The sequence below is a fragment of the Amaranthus tricolor genome, chromosome 5 (assembly GCF_026212465.1).
Source record: "Amaranthus tricolor cultivar Red isolate AtriRed21 chromosome 5, ASM2621246v1, whole genome shotgun sequence".
Lineage (NCBI taxonomy): Eukaryota > Viridiplantae > Streptophyta > Magnoliopsida > Caryophyllales > Amaranthaceae > Amaranthus > Amaranthus tricolor.
The window spans coordinates 17,141,248-17,157,188 of NC_080051.1; the positions used below are offsets into that span (position 1 = coordinate 17,141,248).

At 32.7% G+C, this 15,941-nt stretch overlaps 1 protein-coding gene across 2 annotated transcripts; it reads right to left on the reverse strand.

Moving 5' to 3' along the window:
* Positions 1 to 3,142: 3,142 nt before the first annotated feature.
* On the reverse strand, positions 3,143 to 15,603 carry LOC130814291 (uncharacterized). 2 transcript variants are annotated; one of them, XM_057680399.1, is made up of 5 exons: positions 15,251 to 15,603; positions 8,885 to 9,002; positions 8,122 to 8,246; positions 4,455 to 4,517; positions 3,143 to 3,538 (listed from the first exon to the last, which is right to left on the reverse strand). In XM_057680399.1, exons 1-5 carry the CDS (start codon positions 15,356 to 15,358, stop codon positions 3,395 to 3,397), a joined length of 558 nt encoding a protein of 185 aa, XP_057536382.1. In that variant the 5' UTR covers positions 15,359 to 15,603; the 3' UTR covers positions 3,143 to 3,394. The 2 variants fall into 2 exon arrangements, with proteins under 2 accessions (XP_057536382.1, XP_057536384.1); XM_057680401.1 differs by lacking the exon at positions 4,455 to 4,517.
* Positions 15,604 to 15,941: the final 338 nt, after the last annotated feature.

Sequence of the window (15,941 nt, forward strand, 5' to 3'; positions counted from 1 at the left end):
CCTAAAAATGTGGTTTGCCACATCTTTACGACACAAACTATATCAGTTTGGTGAAATTAAAAATCTTTATACAAAATTGTGAACTTTTTTCACAGTTGGCAACACTGTTCCAACACCGCCAACTTTTTTTAGTTTGCAACATCATCCCAACACCAACTCTGCAGTTCGCAGCATTTACAGAGCTCGTAGTAATGTGTGCATGAGAGCAGTGTCAACGTTGTATATAAAGAAAAAAATCTGACATTTGATGCAATTGAAATGAGCATAATCGTATGCAGAGGGCCAGCAAAGAACTAATCTGACAATGATGTATTATATCAGGTTAACAACATTAGTTCGTTACGCTTTCATAGCCTGAGAACAAAAATGTTACTTTTACATAGCACACAGACACAGGTAAAGATATAAGCTTGTATATTAAACTAAAACATCCTGTACCAAATGATATGGCACGACAATAACTAGGTAGCGCGGAGAGGGCATGCGCCCTTCCCAACATAAAAAATTATGAATTTCATTTTATATATGAAGAACAAGTTTTAGTAGATAATGTACATTCTATCATGATGGTTTTTGCTCTTAGAAATACTAATGAAGATTATTTTCTGTGAATGTTAAGAAGTTTAATTACTTTTATACCTATTCAATGAAATTCAATCTATTTAAAGCTCATCATTAAACTTATGTATATCTTAAAGGTTCTAATTGTTCAATATATTTTTATTTGTTATTTAGTGGCCTCGGGTTAAAGGTTGATATTAAGTTCGCTTTAGACCACCAAAATCTCTGAAACGGAAATGTGACAGTGACATGATAAGACAAGAATTAAACTCAAAAACGAGTTTCTCCACTCAATCATTCAAAGATTTCTATAAATAATTCTAGTTGATTCAGCAAACTGAGTACCGACATTCAATTTGAGTCATCTGCAATTTGAAATGATCTAGTGAATGATGAATCTAAGGACCTATCATGTAAGGCATCCTTACTGAAATTCCTGATGAACTTGTCACGAACTGAGCACTACTGCACTAGTATGCATCCCTTGTCACAAACTTAATAAGAAATTAAAGAAGCCACTGAAGTGAAATTATAAATACGACATATATCTAAGCTCTATGGAAGTGAAGACTTACAAACTGAGCCTGAGAAGGGGCTGCAACCTTTCCAGTTCCAACAATCCGTACTGGTTCATAAGCCAAAACAACATTATCCGGTTCATTATGTGGTATGCAAACATAACTACCAATCAAAAATTAACTGTAAGTTATGCTGGGGAGTATTTGAGATAGGATTATGATGCACACAATAAGTTAAGTCTGAGCTGTAACCACCTGGATGGTTGACTGCAGTCCCTGCTTCAAGCTGTTCCAAAGTTTATACCAAAACAAGCAATCACTTTCAGGCTTTGTAAATGAGCATATGATACATTGTCTGAAACAAACTGAAAGGGGAAACAAAATAACATAAGTCATACAAGACACTTGAATCAACAAATCAAGACAACATATCAGGCAGTGAGGAAATGAGAGTCCGAAGGAAAAGGTGAAGACACTGGCTTTGGCAGTGATTTTACTTGAACATAAAACGCTGTCTTGGCCAGCGACTTTGTTCTTACTATCTGTTGACAGTGCTTTGCCACGAAACTCGTCTATTTGTTGACCACTAAAATCGTCTTTGGCAGCAATTTGTTATTTGTTTTACTTATTTTTCCTCTATAGCGCCATATAAATAAATCACTACAATAAAATCAACTTCATATACTAATTATCATCATATTTCTCATCCAAGCACTTAACATATAACAATGTATAGTTTTTCATTAATCACAAAGTCATATATCTAGTCAAATATGTACGAGCTGCACGAGGTGGACCTAATGGGAAGGCTACAACGAATTGGGTTGCGTATCATCGAGAATATACTGAGGGGTGGGAGAAACGTGAAGATTACGTATTCCAGGGGAGGAACTGAAAACCAGATTAGGTTATACATATTGCGGCAAAATATGTACATACTATCTTATAAGGTGTTATTTTTGGGCTTTGCAATTTATTCAATCTGCTTAAAAATGGGCCTGCTTTTTTAACAAGAGCTTTGGGCAGTTGCATGTGTCAATGACAAAGGATGACCCAAATAATGCCCTAAGAATATCCAAATTTACGCAACAGGAAACAAAAGAGCAAGACAGGAAATATTCATCATCAGCAACCACGAAACAAAATTGAATAGAGTAATACAAACTTATGCACAAGAAATATATGAATTGTTGAGTTGTTGATAACTTGATATGAAGACTTGGGTATGTTTGGTGCTAGAGATACATTGGTGTTGCGATTCCTATGTATAAGCTATTGCCTATATTGGGCTCGATCTTCTCGTGCGACCAGTATATGGAGAAAAGCAACTAACGAAGGCCTGTTAGGGAACAATCTATTTGGGTAAGCATGTAAGTACAATGACTTATTAGGTCATATGCACTTCTTATTTATGTGAAGTTGCATAAGAGGTTTGCTAGCATGGATCAATCAGAAACAACATCTTTGTTAGTTTGATCATTAACAAGGATAAGGTTGCGTACATCCGTTCATCCCAAACTCCACCCTAGGTGTGAGTCAATAATGGTATTGGGGTGATGAAGTGCTATGAGTATTCAACTTGCTCGAAGGAGAACAATACCCGGTGAGCTCTCTGGACGATTCGTCTTTAAGTGCTTGGATGAGTATTCACCTTGCACGAACGAGAACGAGTACAATGTGACAAATAAAATTGGGTTTGTTTCAATATACTCTTGAAGCATTGTTTATCTATGAGTGAAAGTGAAAACATTTGTAGTGAGATTGAGAGCCACACAGTTAAGCTTTGAATGGAGAGTTATCCTATAAACTCTTGTGCATTTTTTAGTAAAATTAGTGAGATTTTTTTTGTATAATCTCATTCAACACTAAAATCTCTAATACTATTGACTTTCCCTTGTTTGGGTGGGTTTTATTGTCTTTTGGCGGTTTGTTCGAAGGATTTTCCCATCTCTGAAATGGATTTGTTCTTTCTCCTTATTCTTAATCTTTAATTTTTAATTATCATTTCACACACGAGAATGTTCTTAAAGTTTATGAGTGAAGAACAAAGATTTAGCTTGGGATTCAGTTACTTAATTAGTTATTAACCTCAATAAGTTAAAATATCTATTAAAACCATGTGTTTCATTCTGTTACATAACTGTAATCTGGATACAAGTGAGATCTATGATTAACAATAATGCCGACATTGTCCAAGTCTTAATCTAAAAATATTGGGATCAACTACATAAACTATAAAACTGTTTTTGTTGTCATCCACGTACTTTCTCCACCATTCATTTCTATTTTCAACAAGAAAAAATTGTGGAAAACATTTATGAAAGGCGTAAAATGTACTCTTTAGATTGAAGAACCTTCTTCGTCCTTTGTTTCTTGATAAACTTTTTAGAGTTCTCTTGTAGATGATGAAGAACCTCATCCTTCGTTCGGAACTTTTTCCACTTAGGACTACAATAATGCTGCACAATATTCAATTTTATCATTTGTAAGTATGCAATATTATGAACACAATGTATTAATTAAGAGTGTTTTATTAATATTTTGAAAAATGTAAGAAAATAAAAATCATGAAATTATATAAAGAGAAGATCAAATTATGTGACTACAACATCAATAATATTCGGTTAAGTTATTAGAGTCCTAAGGTTCACAAAATGAATTTTTGCAATAAATTATCGATTCAATGTAATTCATATGTGTAGTCTTTGATTTGCTATCTAATTGTATAGATTCGATAATCTAGGAAACACATCTATATTTTTAATTCTCAAAGATCTAGAAATATATTTGGATTTTGTTCAGAATATTACTCATACCACAACTTATGCAGCTGCTGTTGATGATGCCTCGCATTCTCTTACAACCTAACTCAATGAGTTTGTCACTTAATTTATTTACTGTTATTCAACTTGGGTATATTTACCTAAAGTAATTATTCTTTTTCCATGTCAGCCTAGGTGGTATTTAGTTTGTTTGCTTTCTATTGTATAAATAGTCCTCTTTCTTTTCCATGTAATAGTAGGCTTTGTAATATTACTTTTGCAAGAGCAATAATTTAACAGTTTCATCAGTGTCTTCTAAGCTTCTTTCATGGTGGTTAGTATGATCCTTGCATTTTAACATGGTATCAGAGCGGCCATCCTACCCTCTAAATCCTAATCTCGTTCTTTGCTTTATTCTTCTTCTATTCTATCCTAGTTCTTTTTTTTGTTTTGTTTTTCAAAATATGGCGGTTCATGAAATTTATCCCACACAAAATCCAACAAGTATTTTCTATCTTCATCCTTCTAATCATGCTGGAATAAAATTGGTATCTACACCTTTTGATGGAAATGAATACGTAAATTGAAAAAGGTCAATGATAATAGGTCTTACCGCAAAGAACAAGATGAGTTTTGTTGATGGAATAACACCAAAACCTTCTTCTATATCTGTAGACTTTAAATGTTCGGAGAGATTAACAATATGGTCATAAGATGGATTATAGCATCTCTTGATAGATTTGTTGCTAAAATTATCAAGTGCTCTGATGATGCACAAGAAATATGGAATGACTTGGAAGAAATCAGATTTGGCAAATCTTCTTTTGCTCAGTTGTATAGTTCACAAGAAGAATTAGCCAATTTAAATGAAGTCTCTTTGGAATGAAATTGACCATCTCGATCCCTTACCTATGTGCACGTGCAATGGTTGCACCTAATCTCTCGCCAAGCCTTTTTTAAAGATACAACAAGATCAGAGATTAATACACTTTCTAATGAGGCTTAATGACTAGTTTCATCAAGTTCGAACTAATATCTTGATGATGACTGACCTACCTACAACATAAGGTGCTTATAGGATGTTGATGCTAGAGGAAAGACACAAAGACATATGTAAGAATGTCACAGCAATAGAACTGATGGACTTTACCACATATAGAAGAAGTTATGATCAAAATAGAAGTTATAAAAATGTTGCAACTTACAAGAAGTCTTATAATCAAAGCAATAATGGAGGTAAAAAGAACAACAATCAAGATCAAAGGACATTCCATCAAATAATGCTTTAAGATCCATGGGTATCTAGATGCAAAAGGAAAGGAAGTAGCTGTAAACATCCAAAGTGATAACGGTGAGAACACTGAAATATTTGGAGGTATCTAGATGCAAAAGGAAAGGAAGTAGCTGTAAACATCAACTAAACAACTTAGCAACTTGTTAGCTTCTCTCAATAAGAAAGATATCACATCTGACGACAAAGAAACATGAACTGAGGATGAAAGAAATTCGAATTCTTCTGGTTATCTAGCAGGTATTCTCTGCCTTGTCTCCAAAAAAATTTTAAACGATTGAATTATTGACAACGGAGCAACAAATCATACGTGCAACAATGTCAGAATGTTCAAGAATGTTAGAAATATTGATGGTAGTAAACATGAGGTGACTATTCCTAATGGTTGCAAACTACAAGTCACTAAAATAAAAGACATTCAACTCACTAATAAAATTATTCTCAAAAATGTGTTGCTTGTTCTAGAGATTCAATTTAATCTCATTTCGGCACAGAATTATGACATAATAATAATATTTTACTCACTTTTCAATCAAGGCTCTATCTTTCTAATCTAATTTGCCTATCATGTTTTGGGGATAAGCAGTGTAATGTGCTACATACCTCATCAATAGAATGTCTTGAGAATCCTTATACAATTACTCACCTTATGAAAAAACTTTATGATTACAAACTCGACAATACCTTCCTAAAAGTTTATGGCCGTTTGTGCTTTGTGTCCACATTAAAACAAGGAAGAAAAAAAATATTTAAAGGTATAGTTGATACTTGTATTTTTGGGATACCCTTTTGCCCAAAAGGCCTATAAGGTCTACAATATGTAGACAAAGAAATTACACATTTTCAGAGATGTCATTTTTCGTGAGACTATCTTGCCCTATAACCTACAATCTAGCCTTATACCTACTACTTTACCTTTTTATTTACCCACTACTACTTTTTCCCACAACCCAACGTCTCTTACCCCTGATCCTTATCCCTAACCCTACTATCCTATTCTAATTATGATTCAACTTCCACACCTACAATAAATACCCAAAAAACCCTTACATTCCCTCAACCCCTTCTGTTCTTACCAGACGCTCTACAAAGAGTATATACCCACTTCATACTTACAACAATCTACCAATTTGATATCTTCCTTAACTCTCAAGCCATATTCCTTTTCTGAACCCTAAATACACAAAGGTTCTATTAAAAGTTCTTGTTGGATTCAAGCAATGCAAGATGAGTTAACTGCTCTCGGAACAAATAACACTTGGGATCTTGTTTTGTTGCCTTCCGATAAGAGACCTATTAAATATAAGTGGGTGTAAAAGATTAAACTTAAAGCTGAGGGTTCATTAGAACACTACAAGGCGATGCTTGTTGCAAAGGGTTATACTTAAGAGTTTGCTATTGACTACTAAGAAACTTTTTCACATGTTATTCGGATGACTACTATCCACACCATCATTGCTTTAGCTTCTCATTGCTATTTGCCCTTATATCAGCTCGACGTCAACAACGCCTTTCTACATGGCGACCTTTATGAAGAGGTTTATATTAAACCTCTAGAAAGTCTTGAGGTTTCTCCTAATCTAGTTTGTAAACTGAAAAAGTCTCGTTACGGCTTCAAACAAGCCACTCGCCAGTGGTTTGCAAAAGTTACTATAGAGTTAACACATCAGGCTTTTTTCAATCCAAGAACGATTACTCCCTTTTCACAAAAAGAATTTCCACCCCATCACAATTGCAATTGTTTGTGTGAATGATGTTATATTGACTATTGATGATATTTCAAGCATTAAAAAGATCAAAGCTCACTTACACAGGGTTTTAGTATTAAATAGCTTAGCAAGCTGACATTCTCCCTTGTATTTCACCTATACTCTAGGAGGTATCATGCTCTTAAAAAAAGTTTTTCTACTCACCTTGTTCATGCCTCTGCCATCACTCATACAAAACGGGTTACTAACCCTTTACTGGTTCATCTAAAGCTCTAAGCTAGCGATTTGTCATTGCATCCTGATCCTACTACGTACCATAGCTTAGTTGGTAAGCTCAACTTTCTTACCCACACACATCATGACGTATCCTATGTTGTCCAAGCCTTAAGTCAATACATGCAAAATTCAACCCAAGATCATTATTCTTCATTATTACATACAATCACTTACATCTCCGATACACTTAACTAAGGGATTCTAGATCATTATTACATACAATCATTATTACAATCATTACTACATGTCGAGTCCGACTCTGATTGGGGTGCTTGTGTTAATACACGTTAATTAGTTACAGGTTATGTTCTATTGTTTGGCTAATCCCTCGTCAACTGGAAATCGAAAAAACAACCCACTGTTTCTAAATCATCCTCTAAAGTTTAATATAGAGATTTTTCTACTGCTGTGTCTAAAATTACTTAGTTAGTCCGTTTCCTTGAGGAGTTGGATGTCTCTAACCTCAAGCCAGTTACATTGTACTGTGACAACAAATCAGTTGTGCACATTGCTTATAACCCAACCACTAATATCAGCAAAATAAAAATATATTCTTAATATCGTAGAAAAACTATGTCAAATTAAAGTACATTATATTCTTAAATTTTAATAAATCTATGGGTTTGGATTCGTTTATCAGTGTAGTATCTTTATCTAGATTTTTCAAGTAAATATATATATATATATATGTATATATGTATATTTTGAGATTCATACCCTATAAAACGAATTTGGATTCACAAAAATTTGAATCGGATTTGAGATCTATTGTCATATCTATCCATTAGTGTACATTTATAGTTAGAGCTATAGAATTGGTTAAATATTCTATCAAGTTTATCAAATCGGTGTAAATTATCATATTATTATAATTTATGTGATATTTTTCCACTTAAATTTGATATTTTAAAAATTAGGTACAACGATTGAAGAAAGAAATTGAAATTCTTAGTTGAACTTGAAATAAGGCAGTCAAAGTATACGAATCTACTATAAGCAATTACCACATTGAAGCTTTCATGACTTCGTGCAATACACCAATCTTGTGGAAGCCAATCTGGCCATTCTTTGGGACTAGCAAGAGATTGTAGCTCACTTTCTTCTTTTATTTTCTTTTTTTCTACTTTATCTGTGAGGCACATACATAAATAATTGTTCATAAATAACCAAATAGACTGTCTGATAGTCGGTATTAGATAGTGTGAATGTAATGAAAACTTAATGTAATTTTATTAAGAATATTTCTCGATCAATTAAATAATTATGTTTGTTCTCCTTCAACAATCTCATTCTTTTTCACAAAATTCATTCTGATGCATTTACATTTTGAAAATGAAAAATGGAAAACTGTGAAAGAAAAACCATTTTATGACCAATATTTATTTATCATGGGAAAGAAATAGTACATATCATGAAGATTTACGCTATAAATCATTACTATTAACGTTTTATTTTTCATATAAAAATAGGTGTTAAAATAATAAAATCTTAGAGAAAGTAATGGAGAAAAGTAGGGGTGAAAGTTATTTAAATAAAAAATTGCAAATCAAACGAATACAAACCGAATAAGAAATATGGTTTAATTTGGTCGTTGGGATTATAATAGTAATTTAAAATGTTATATAGAAGGACAATTGTGTAAAATGTTATATAATCTAGACGACCAAATTATACATTAGTTTAGATGAAGCTCAACCAAATAACTTGTGGTAAATTTATAATAACTTTAACTAAGGTCTATTAAAGCAAATTAATGAATTTAGTTACCTTCAAGTTTAAAAACATTCTTCTTGATACGCTTTGCTTTTTGTATTTGCTTAGCAAGATACAAAACCACCTCCTCCTTGGATTGAAATATTTTCCCACGAGGGTTGGAGTAATAATACTACCAATGATTTGTAGTAAAGTTTAGACAAATCACAAAAATTCCATAAATATTAATAGGGATAAAAAGATAGTGATTTTCCAACCATCAATAAAAATAATGTGTTCCTTTATAATTAAGGAAATTTTGTTAAGATAATTTCATCTAAGACTTGACCAGGGATAGATGCACTTGGTTGCGCCTTATCCACCTTTTAAATTACTAAATCCGTCCCTTTTATCCATCGTTTGTTATTGTTCATTGCCTTTAATTATCGCCTTTTACCTCCTTCTTTAGTTTTATCTTTATTTTTAGTTATTTGTATGTATTCTATTTATTCTATTTGTAAGTTGCATGTTTTTTCTCTTTGAAGACCTTTCTCGAGCCGAGGGACTCTTTGACCGCACTAAACTCTATGGGTATGAGCTACCGTCTTTCTTCTTTCCCAAGACCCTGACTATAGTTTTCTATGAACGAGATACACTGAATCTGATAATGAAGAGCACGACGATTGATCCACTCAAAGTAATCTCTATTGTTTGTTAACTCAAAATAATTCATAGTATCGGAGTAACAAACTCATGATAATCTGACATTTTATTCACATTCTCAAAATATTCTTGTTGGTCATTAGGGTGCCTTAAGTTAAGGGGCCTCTAATTAGCTTGGGTACCACTAGGAATATATGATATAGTGGTACAATATGGTGTATTTTAATGAAAGCATGAAAATTGACTTAGGAAATTTTTCAAAAGAAAATGCCAAGTCTGCTTTTCTGATGGCCATAGGAAATTGGATTCGACTTTATATACTAATTCTCAAAATCAGTTTCTTATCTTCAGTTGCTTCTCCGCTGTTTCTGCTAGGTCTATTTTGTATGTAATTAATCCTTGCATTATAAATAGACAAAATTATACATTAGTTTAGATGAAGTTCAACATTCACATAATCTCTTTCTAGCAATAATCCTACCTTAATCTCTCCCTTTAATCTTTCTTCTTCCTATTGTTCAAGAAACACCATTGAAGCTTCTTTGAAGCTTGTGATTGATTAATAATATATATAGGTTAGATTGTGGATGTAGCCCACTTGAGTGAACCACTCAAATTGTTTTGTGATGTTTATTGTTATTTAATTTTCACGTTTGGATTGAATTAAGATTAGGGTTTCAAATCAACTTTTTTCCAATATTCATTACAAGGCTCTAATCATAAATCCGAGGCAAAGTTAGGGGTTTGATCCTTTAATTGGTATTAGAGCAAAGGGTTCTTGGTGATTAATTTGAGTTCTTGATTGATGTTTGGATTTAATATGGCTTTAATGAAGTTGGATATTGAGAAGTTTAATAGAAACTATAACTCTAGCTTGCGGAAATGAAGGCTCTTTTTACTCAATATGGTGAGCAAAATTCTTTAGATGGTGTTGCAAAGATGTCCGCTGAAATGATGGTTGAAAAATGGGTAGAAATTTATACAAAGGCTCTTAGTGCCATATAATTGTGTCTCTTCATTAAAGTGCTTAGATAAGTGGTAAAGGAGACTACTACTAAGAGTTACTTGGATGACTTTAATACTATTGTTATGGACTTACATAGTATTTATGTTGTTCTTGATGATGAGACTTTATCTATTTTCTTATTGTGTTCTTTACTAACCTCTTACAAGAATTTTGTTGAGACTTTGCTCTTTGGTAAGGAGAATTTTGGTAGTGATGATGTGAAAAATAATTTGATTCACAGAGACCTAATAGAGAAGCAATTGACTTGACTCGTAACTCTATTGGATCAAACACTGGTGGTTATATAAGGGTAGAGTGAATGATTGTAATTTTAATGGCAGTGTAAAGAATCGATTTAGTTCAAAGTTCAAGGCTTGAAAAAAGGGTAAAATATGTCGTTGTAGGTTGAAAGGACACATTAAGAAAGATTATTAAAAGTGGATGAATATGCATAAAGAGGATGGGTTTAAAGATTCTACATCTGGTGAAGCAAGCTATATTAATTATAGAGATGCTAGTGGTGCTTTGGTGGTAAAACATGGGTACAAAGGTGTTGATGAGTGGATTTTGATTTTGGTTGTTCTTTTCACATGAATCCCTTATAAATATTTGTTTTCTATCTATGAGAAGGTGGATGGTGTAAATGTAAGCTTGGATAATAATGATACTTTCAAGATTGTGAGCATTGATAATGTTTTATCAAGATGCATGATGGTGTTATTAGGATATTATGTGATGTTAGGCATATTTCAGAGTAGAATAAGAACCTCATATCCTTAGGTACATTGGATGCTAATGGTTGTAGATGTAGTACTAAAGGTGGTGTCATGAAGATCGCAAAAGACTCGTTTTTGATGAGAGCTGTCATGGTTGGTAAACTGTATAAGTGAGATATTATATAACGAACTTTGACATTTTAAACTTGGTCATATGAGTGTGCATGTGATGAACGTGTTGAGTAAATGAAAAGTAATCGATGTAAATAGGCTCGGTCTATTACCCTTTTGTGAAAATTGTGTCTATTTGAAGCACAAGAGAGCAAGTTTAAAACTCATTGCGCATAACACAAAGGGTATCCTTGATTACACTCATTCGGATCTTTAGGTCCTCTAAGAACTCTTCTTTAGGTGGATGTAACTACCTACTCACATTTATTAATGACTTTTCTAAGAAGGTTTTTTTGTTACTTCATCAAAACTAAGGTTGAAATAATGAGGGCCTTCAAAGATTAGAAGATACTAATATAAAGAAGATGAAAAGGAGCATTAACACATGCATTGAGGATCGATAATGGGCTTGAGTTTACTGAGAAAAGGTTTCTCAAAATGTGCTTTAGCGAAAAAAATTATATGACATCGTACATGTGTAGGTAGACATCAAGAAAATGATGTGGCCGAAAGGATGAACATGATATTGTTAGAAAATGCTAGATGCATGTTCAATTAAGCAAAGATTGGTAAGGAGTTTCGGGTTGAAGCGGTATCTATAACATATTACTTGATCAACTATAGGTCATGCAACCCATGATCCAAGTGTAACCAAGGGGCAGGACATTCTTCTCTAGTTGCTTATTCAAATCTGAAATTTTTTTTTTCTAGCATATGTATATATTAATGAAGGAAAACTTAAACGTAGAGCTAGAAAATGCATTTTCATAGGCTACGATTTGGGTGTTAAGAAGTACAGAGTATGGTGTATTAAATTTAGGAGAGTAATTACTTCTAGATATGTTGTATATAATGAGTACTCTATGGTTGCTTATTTTTCTGTGGATATTGTTGTTACTAATAGTGTAGGTTCAACGCATGATGATCATGAGAAGTTGGAGCCTCTAAGTGCTTTGAAAGCTCCTAGGGTTTATAATGAAACCTATTAACCAATGTAGTCATTATCTCTTAATGTGTATTGGTCCAAGAGGCAACTAAAGCCTATGAAAGGGTACATTGAGTAATGTGATTATGTGGCCTACACTCTTACGGTTGCAAGGGAGGTAAAAGATTGTGATGATCCCAACTCATACATAGAAGCTATGGCTTCAATAGATGCAAGTAGGTGGCTTTGAGCCATGAAGCAAGAAATGGAATATCTTGATAAGAATCATAGTTGTTCTATTATGAAGGCGTCCAAGAACAAGCGGGTTGTGGGGTGCAAATGAATCTGCAAAAAGAAGGAAGGATCATCTTGTAATGTTGACCCCATCTACAGAGTTAAAGTAGTTACAAAAGGTTATTCTCACGTTGAAAGTATTGACTTTCATGAGGTGTTTTCTTTAGTGGTGAAGAATGCTTCAATTAGACCCTACTTGCTTTGGTTATGTTGGAGGATCTAGAGTTACATCAATTGGATGTAAAAACAATATTTCTCTATGGTGAATTAGACGAGGAGATCTGCATAGAACAACTGGAAGGCTTTGAGCTAGTGTGTAAGGAAGAATATGTGTGTCGCTTGGAGAGATCGTTATACGACTTTAAGCAATCTCCAAGACAATGGTATTGAAGGTTTGATTCCTTCATGTTGTCATATGTTTTTTCACGGAGTTCTTATGATAAATTTGTCTATATGAAGAGCACTAGTATAGGATCCTTGATCTTTCATGTGATACCCCAGATTTAGCTTGAAAAAGGATTAATAGGCTACTCATATCAATAAGGTGCATCTTCTTTTCATGGGAGTCCATTTGCTAAGTACTCCACAGTTAAGCGTGTTTGGTGGGGAGCAATCTTAGGATGTGTGACTTCTTGTGAAGTTTTCTAGGGCGCGCACGAGTGAGGCCAAAGTGCGCTGAAAAGACTTGTGTTGGTCTGTGGGACCAGTCTACAGTCTCTATGAGTAGTCACTGGCTGTCCGAGGGGCCGAGGTGCTACATTTCATGTGCTATATGTAGATGATATGTTTGTTGCTTGTAGTCCCTTACTTGAGGTAGAGGCTTTAAAGAAGAAATTATCTAATGAATTTAACATAAAGGATCTAGGACATGCAAAGAAGATACTTGGTATGGAGATAAGTATAAAAGCAACAGGTACTTGTATCATAGTCAAAAGAGATACATTAGAAAGTGCTTAGAAGCTTCTCTATGGACGATGCAAAAATTGTTTCCACACCCCTCGGTTCTCAATTCTTGTTCTAAAGAGATCATTGTCTATAAATAAAGCTTGAAGGGAATTTTATGAGAAGCATTCCATAAAAATAATGTTATCTGTAGTGTTATGTATTCTATTATGTGTTGTATACCCGACATTGCTGAAGACTTGAGCACAGTTATAGTGGATACATGGAAAAATCTGAGGAAATGTCATTGGGATGCAGTGAGATAGTTGTTGAGATACTTGAAGGACACATCAAATGTATGCCATAAGTTTGGAAAATACAAAATAGTTGATTGGGTATTGTGATTCAAATTCTAGTGGAGATTTGCATGGTAGAAAATCAACCTCGGGTTTTGCATTCACTATGGGTGATACGACTATAATTGGTTGTTTTTCTTCAAGATGTGACAATCATGTCTAAACACAAGGCGAAATACATGGCCATAGCAGAATCATTTAAAGAAGCAAAGTAGTTGAAAGGTCTCATTAGTGAGTTGTCTCTTAATTTGTGTTTGGTGTGTTAAGTGCAATATAATTGGATAGAAATTAGAATACTTATCATAGATGAACCAAACACATTGATATTAAGTATAACTTTGTTCATGATGAGATTTAATCGAAGAAGTTAACTTTGGTATTTAATAGAGGACATAGTTTTGCAATCTACCAAATTTATTCTATGTGTAAATTTGGTTGATCTTGCTCCCTTTATTATGTGATTTACAAGTGTGTCAGAGTGAAGGTGGAGTCTTGAGGTGATGCTTTTGATTTGCATATACAAGAAAAATGTGATTTTCTACCAAGAATGGTGTATGAGATTTACACATCTTTGATATTCATGTGATTTGAACATCATGCTAACTCTTGATGATGTATTGTATGTTTTGGTGCTGTGTGTGGTGGTATGGTGTTGGTTTTATTTTTGACTAATAATTTCAAGCCAAGTCGAAGATTATTGGATTCTCACTTAGACCTCCTTCATCCTTAATCTACCTTATATAATACTTAAAAAAAAAAAAAAAAAAAAAAAAAAAAAAAAAAAAAAAACTTATATAGACCAATTAAATCTATTACCTTTGTTTTGACTTGTTCCTTAACAAACATATATGTAGGAAACAAAAATGGAATTATAAACTATGATGCGTTATATATTTTAATCTAATTGAGTAAGTTATTATTAATTATTCTGTAAAGTCTAAAGCTTTCTTATTTAAAATGTTTGTTATAAAGGCCATTTATGTTTTGTTAATTTACTGTGATAATAATTCTTATTACATCAAAAATTGTGATAATCCTTATTTATTGATTACTATTTTCGCAAAACTTTATCTATTAATTAGCATCTAATTTTAGAATTACAGATTACAAAAATAAATTTTTAAATACTTTGTCTTATATCCTTCCTCTCCAAACAATAGTATAAATGATCATAGCTCTTTTTCATCCTTAATTTGATTTAAACACTAAAGTTATGTTCAACAATTGAACCGGATGAGAACATATATTCTTACAATTAAAATTTATATATGAGAACAAACATCAAATATAAAATCAATTACTTTTCTCCATTTTTTATCTTAAATAGCTACATTTCTCTCAAATAAAAATCTTACATAAAATGAAAAATTATTAATTATATGTATAAAAAAACAAATTAAAGAACATATTAGGGAAAGATGAAAATACCAGTGGAGTGTGAAGAGTATTGTTGATGTTGCGATGGATAAACCAATCATAAGGAACCCATTGTGGCCATTGTTGATGATCATCTGCACCTTTACTGTATTCATCCATTTCTCTTTATTCTTTAATTTACAATTTTGTTTTGTTTTGGAGGGTACTGATTCCTTTCTTAATCTACTGATTTATCTCAATTCTTATCAACATCATTCCCTTAAAAATAAAGTTGGTTAAAGGGTATGAATGATTTGCTGTAAACTTGGTATAAAATCAAGCAAAAAAGGAAATATATACTCCTATTTGATGATAGACCTTTTCCTCTTTATTTAATTAATTTAATTAGTGCTATTTTGTGAAAGACTATCTCTTAATAAGATCACCTTAAAACAAGGAGTTTATCCTACAATTTAATAAAAAGACTAAAAGATTCCACTTGTCATTTTCATGGAGTTGCACAAGATGAGAGAATTTTATTGGATGATGTTGGCATACGTCGCAAATAAAATTAATCAATCTGCATTTTTTGTTGTTCTAAAAGTTAATCAAATTGAATAATTTACCATTTTAAAATTAATTAAATTAAATTAATCAACTTATATATATATATATATACACTGATGACATGTAATTGAATTTCTATTTAAAAATTATATTTATATAGACTTTTATACTAACAATTATATTAGTTGGTTTACTT

What these genes read in the sequence shown, in the direction of transcription:
- LOC130814291 (XM_057680399.1), bottom strand. Translation starts at nt 15,358, where the DNA reads ATGGATGAATACAGTAAAGGTGCAGATGATCATCAACAATGGCCACAA. An exon ending in ATACTCTTCACACTCCACTG is followed by an intron (nt 9,003 to 15,250) that starts GTATTTTCATCT and finishes AATCATTGGTAG; the next exon opens with TATTATTACTCCAACCCTCG. An exon ending in GAATGTTTTTAAACTTGAAG is followed by an intron (nt 8,247 to 8,884) that starts GTAACTAAATTC and finishes TGTGCCTCACAG; the next exon opens with ATAAAGTAGAAAAAAAGAAA.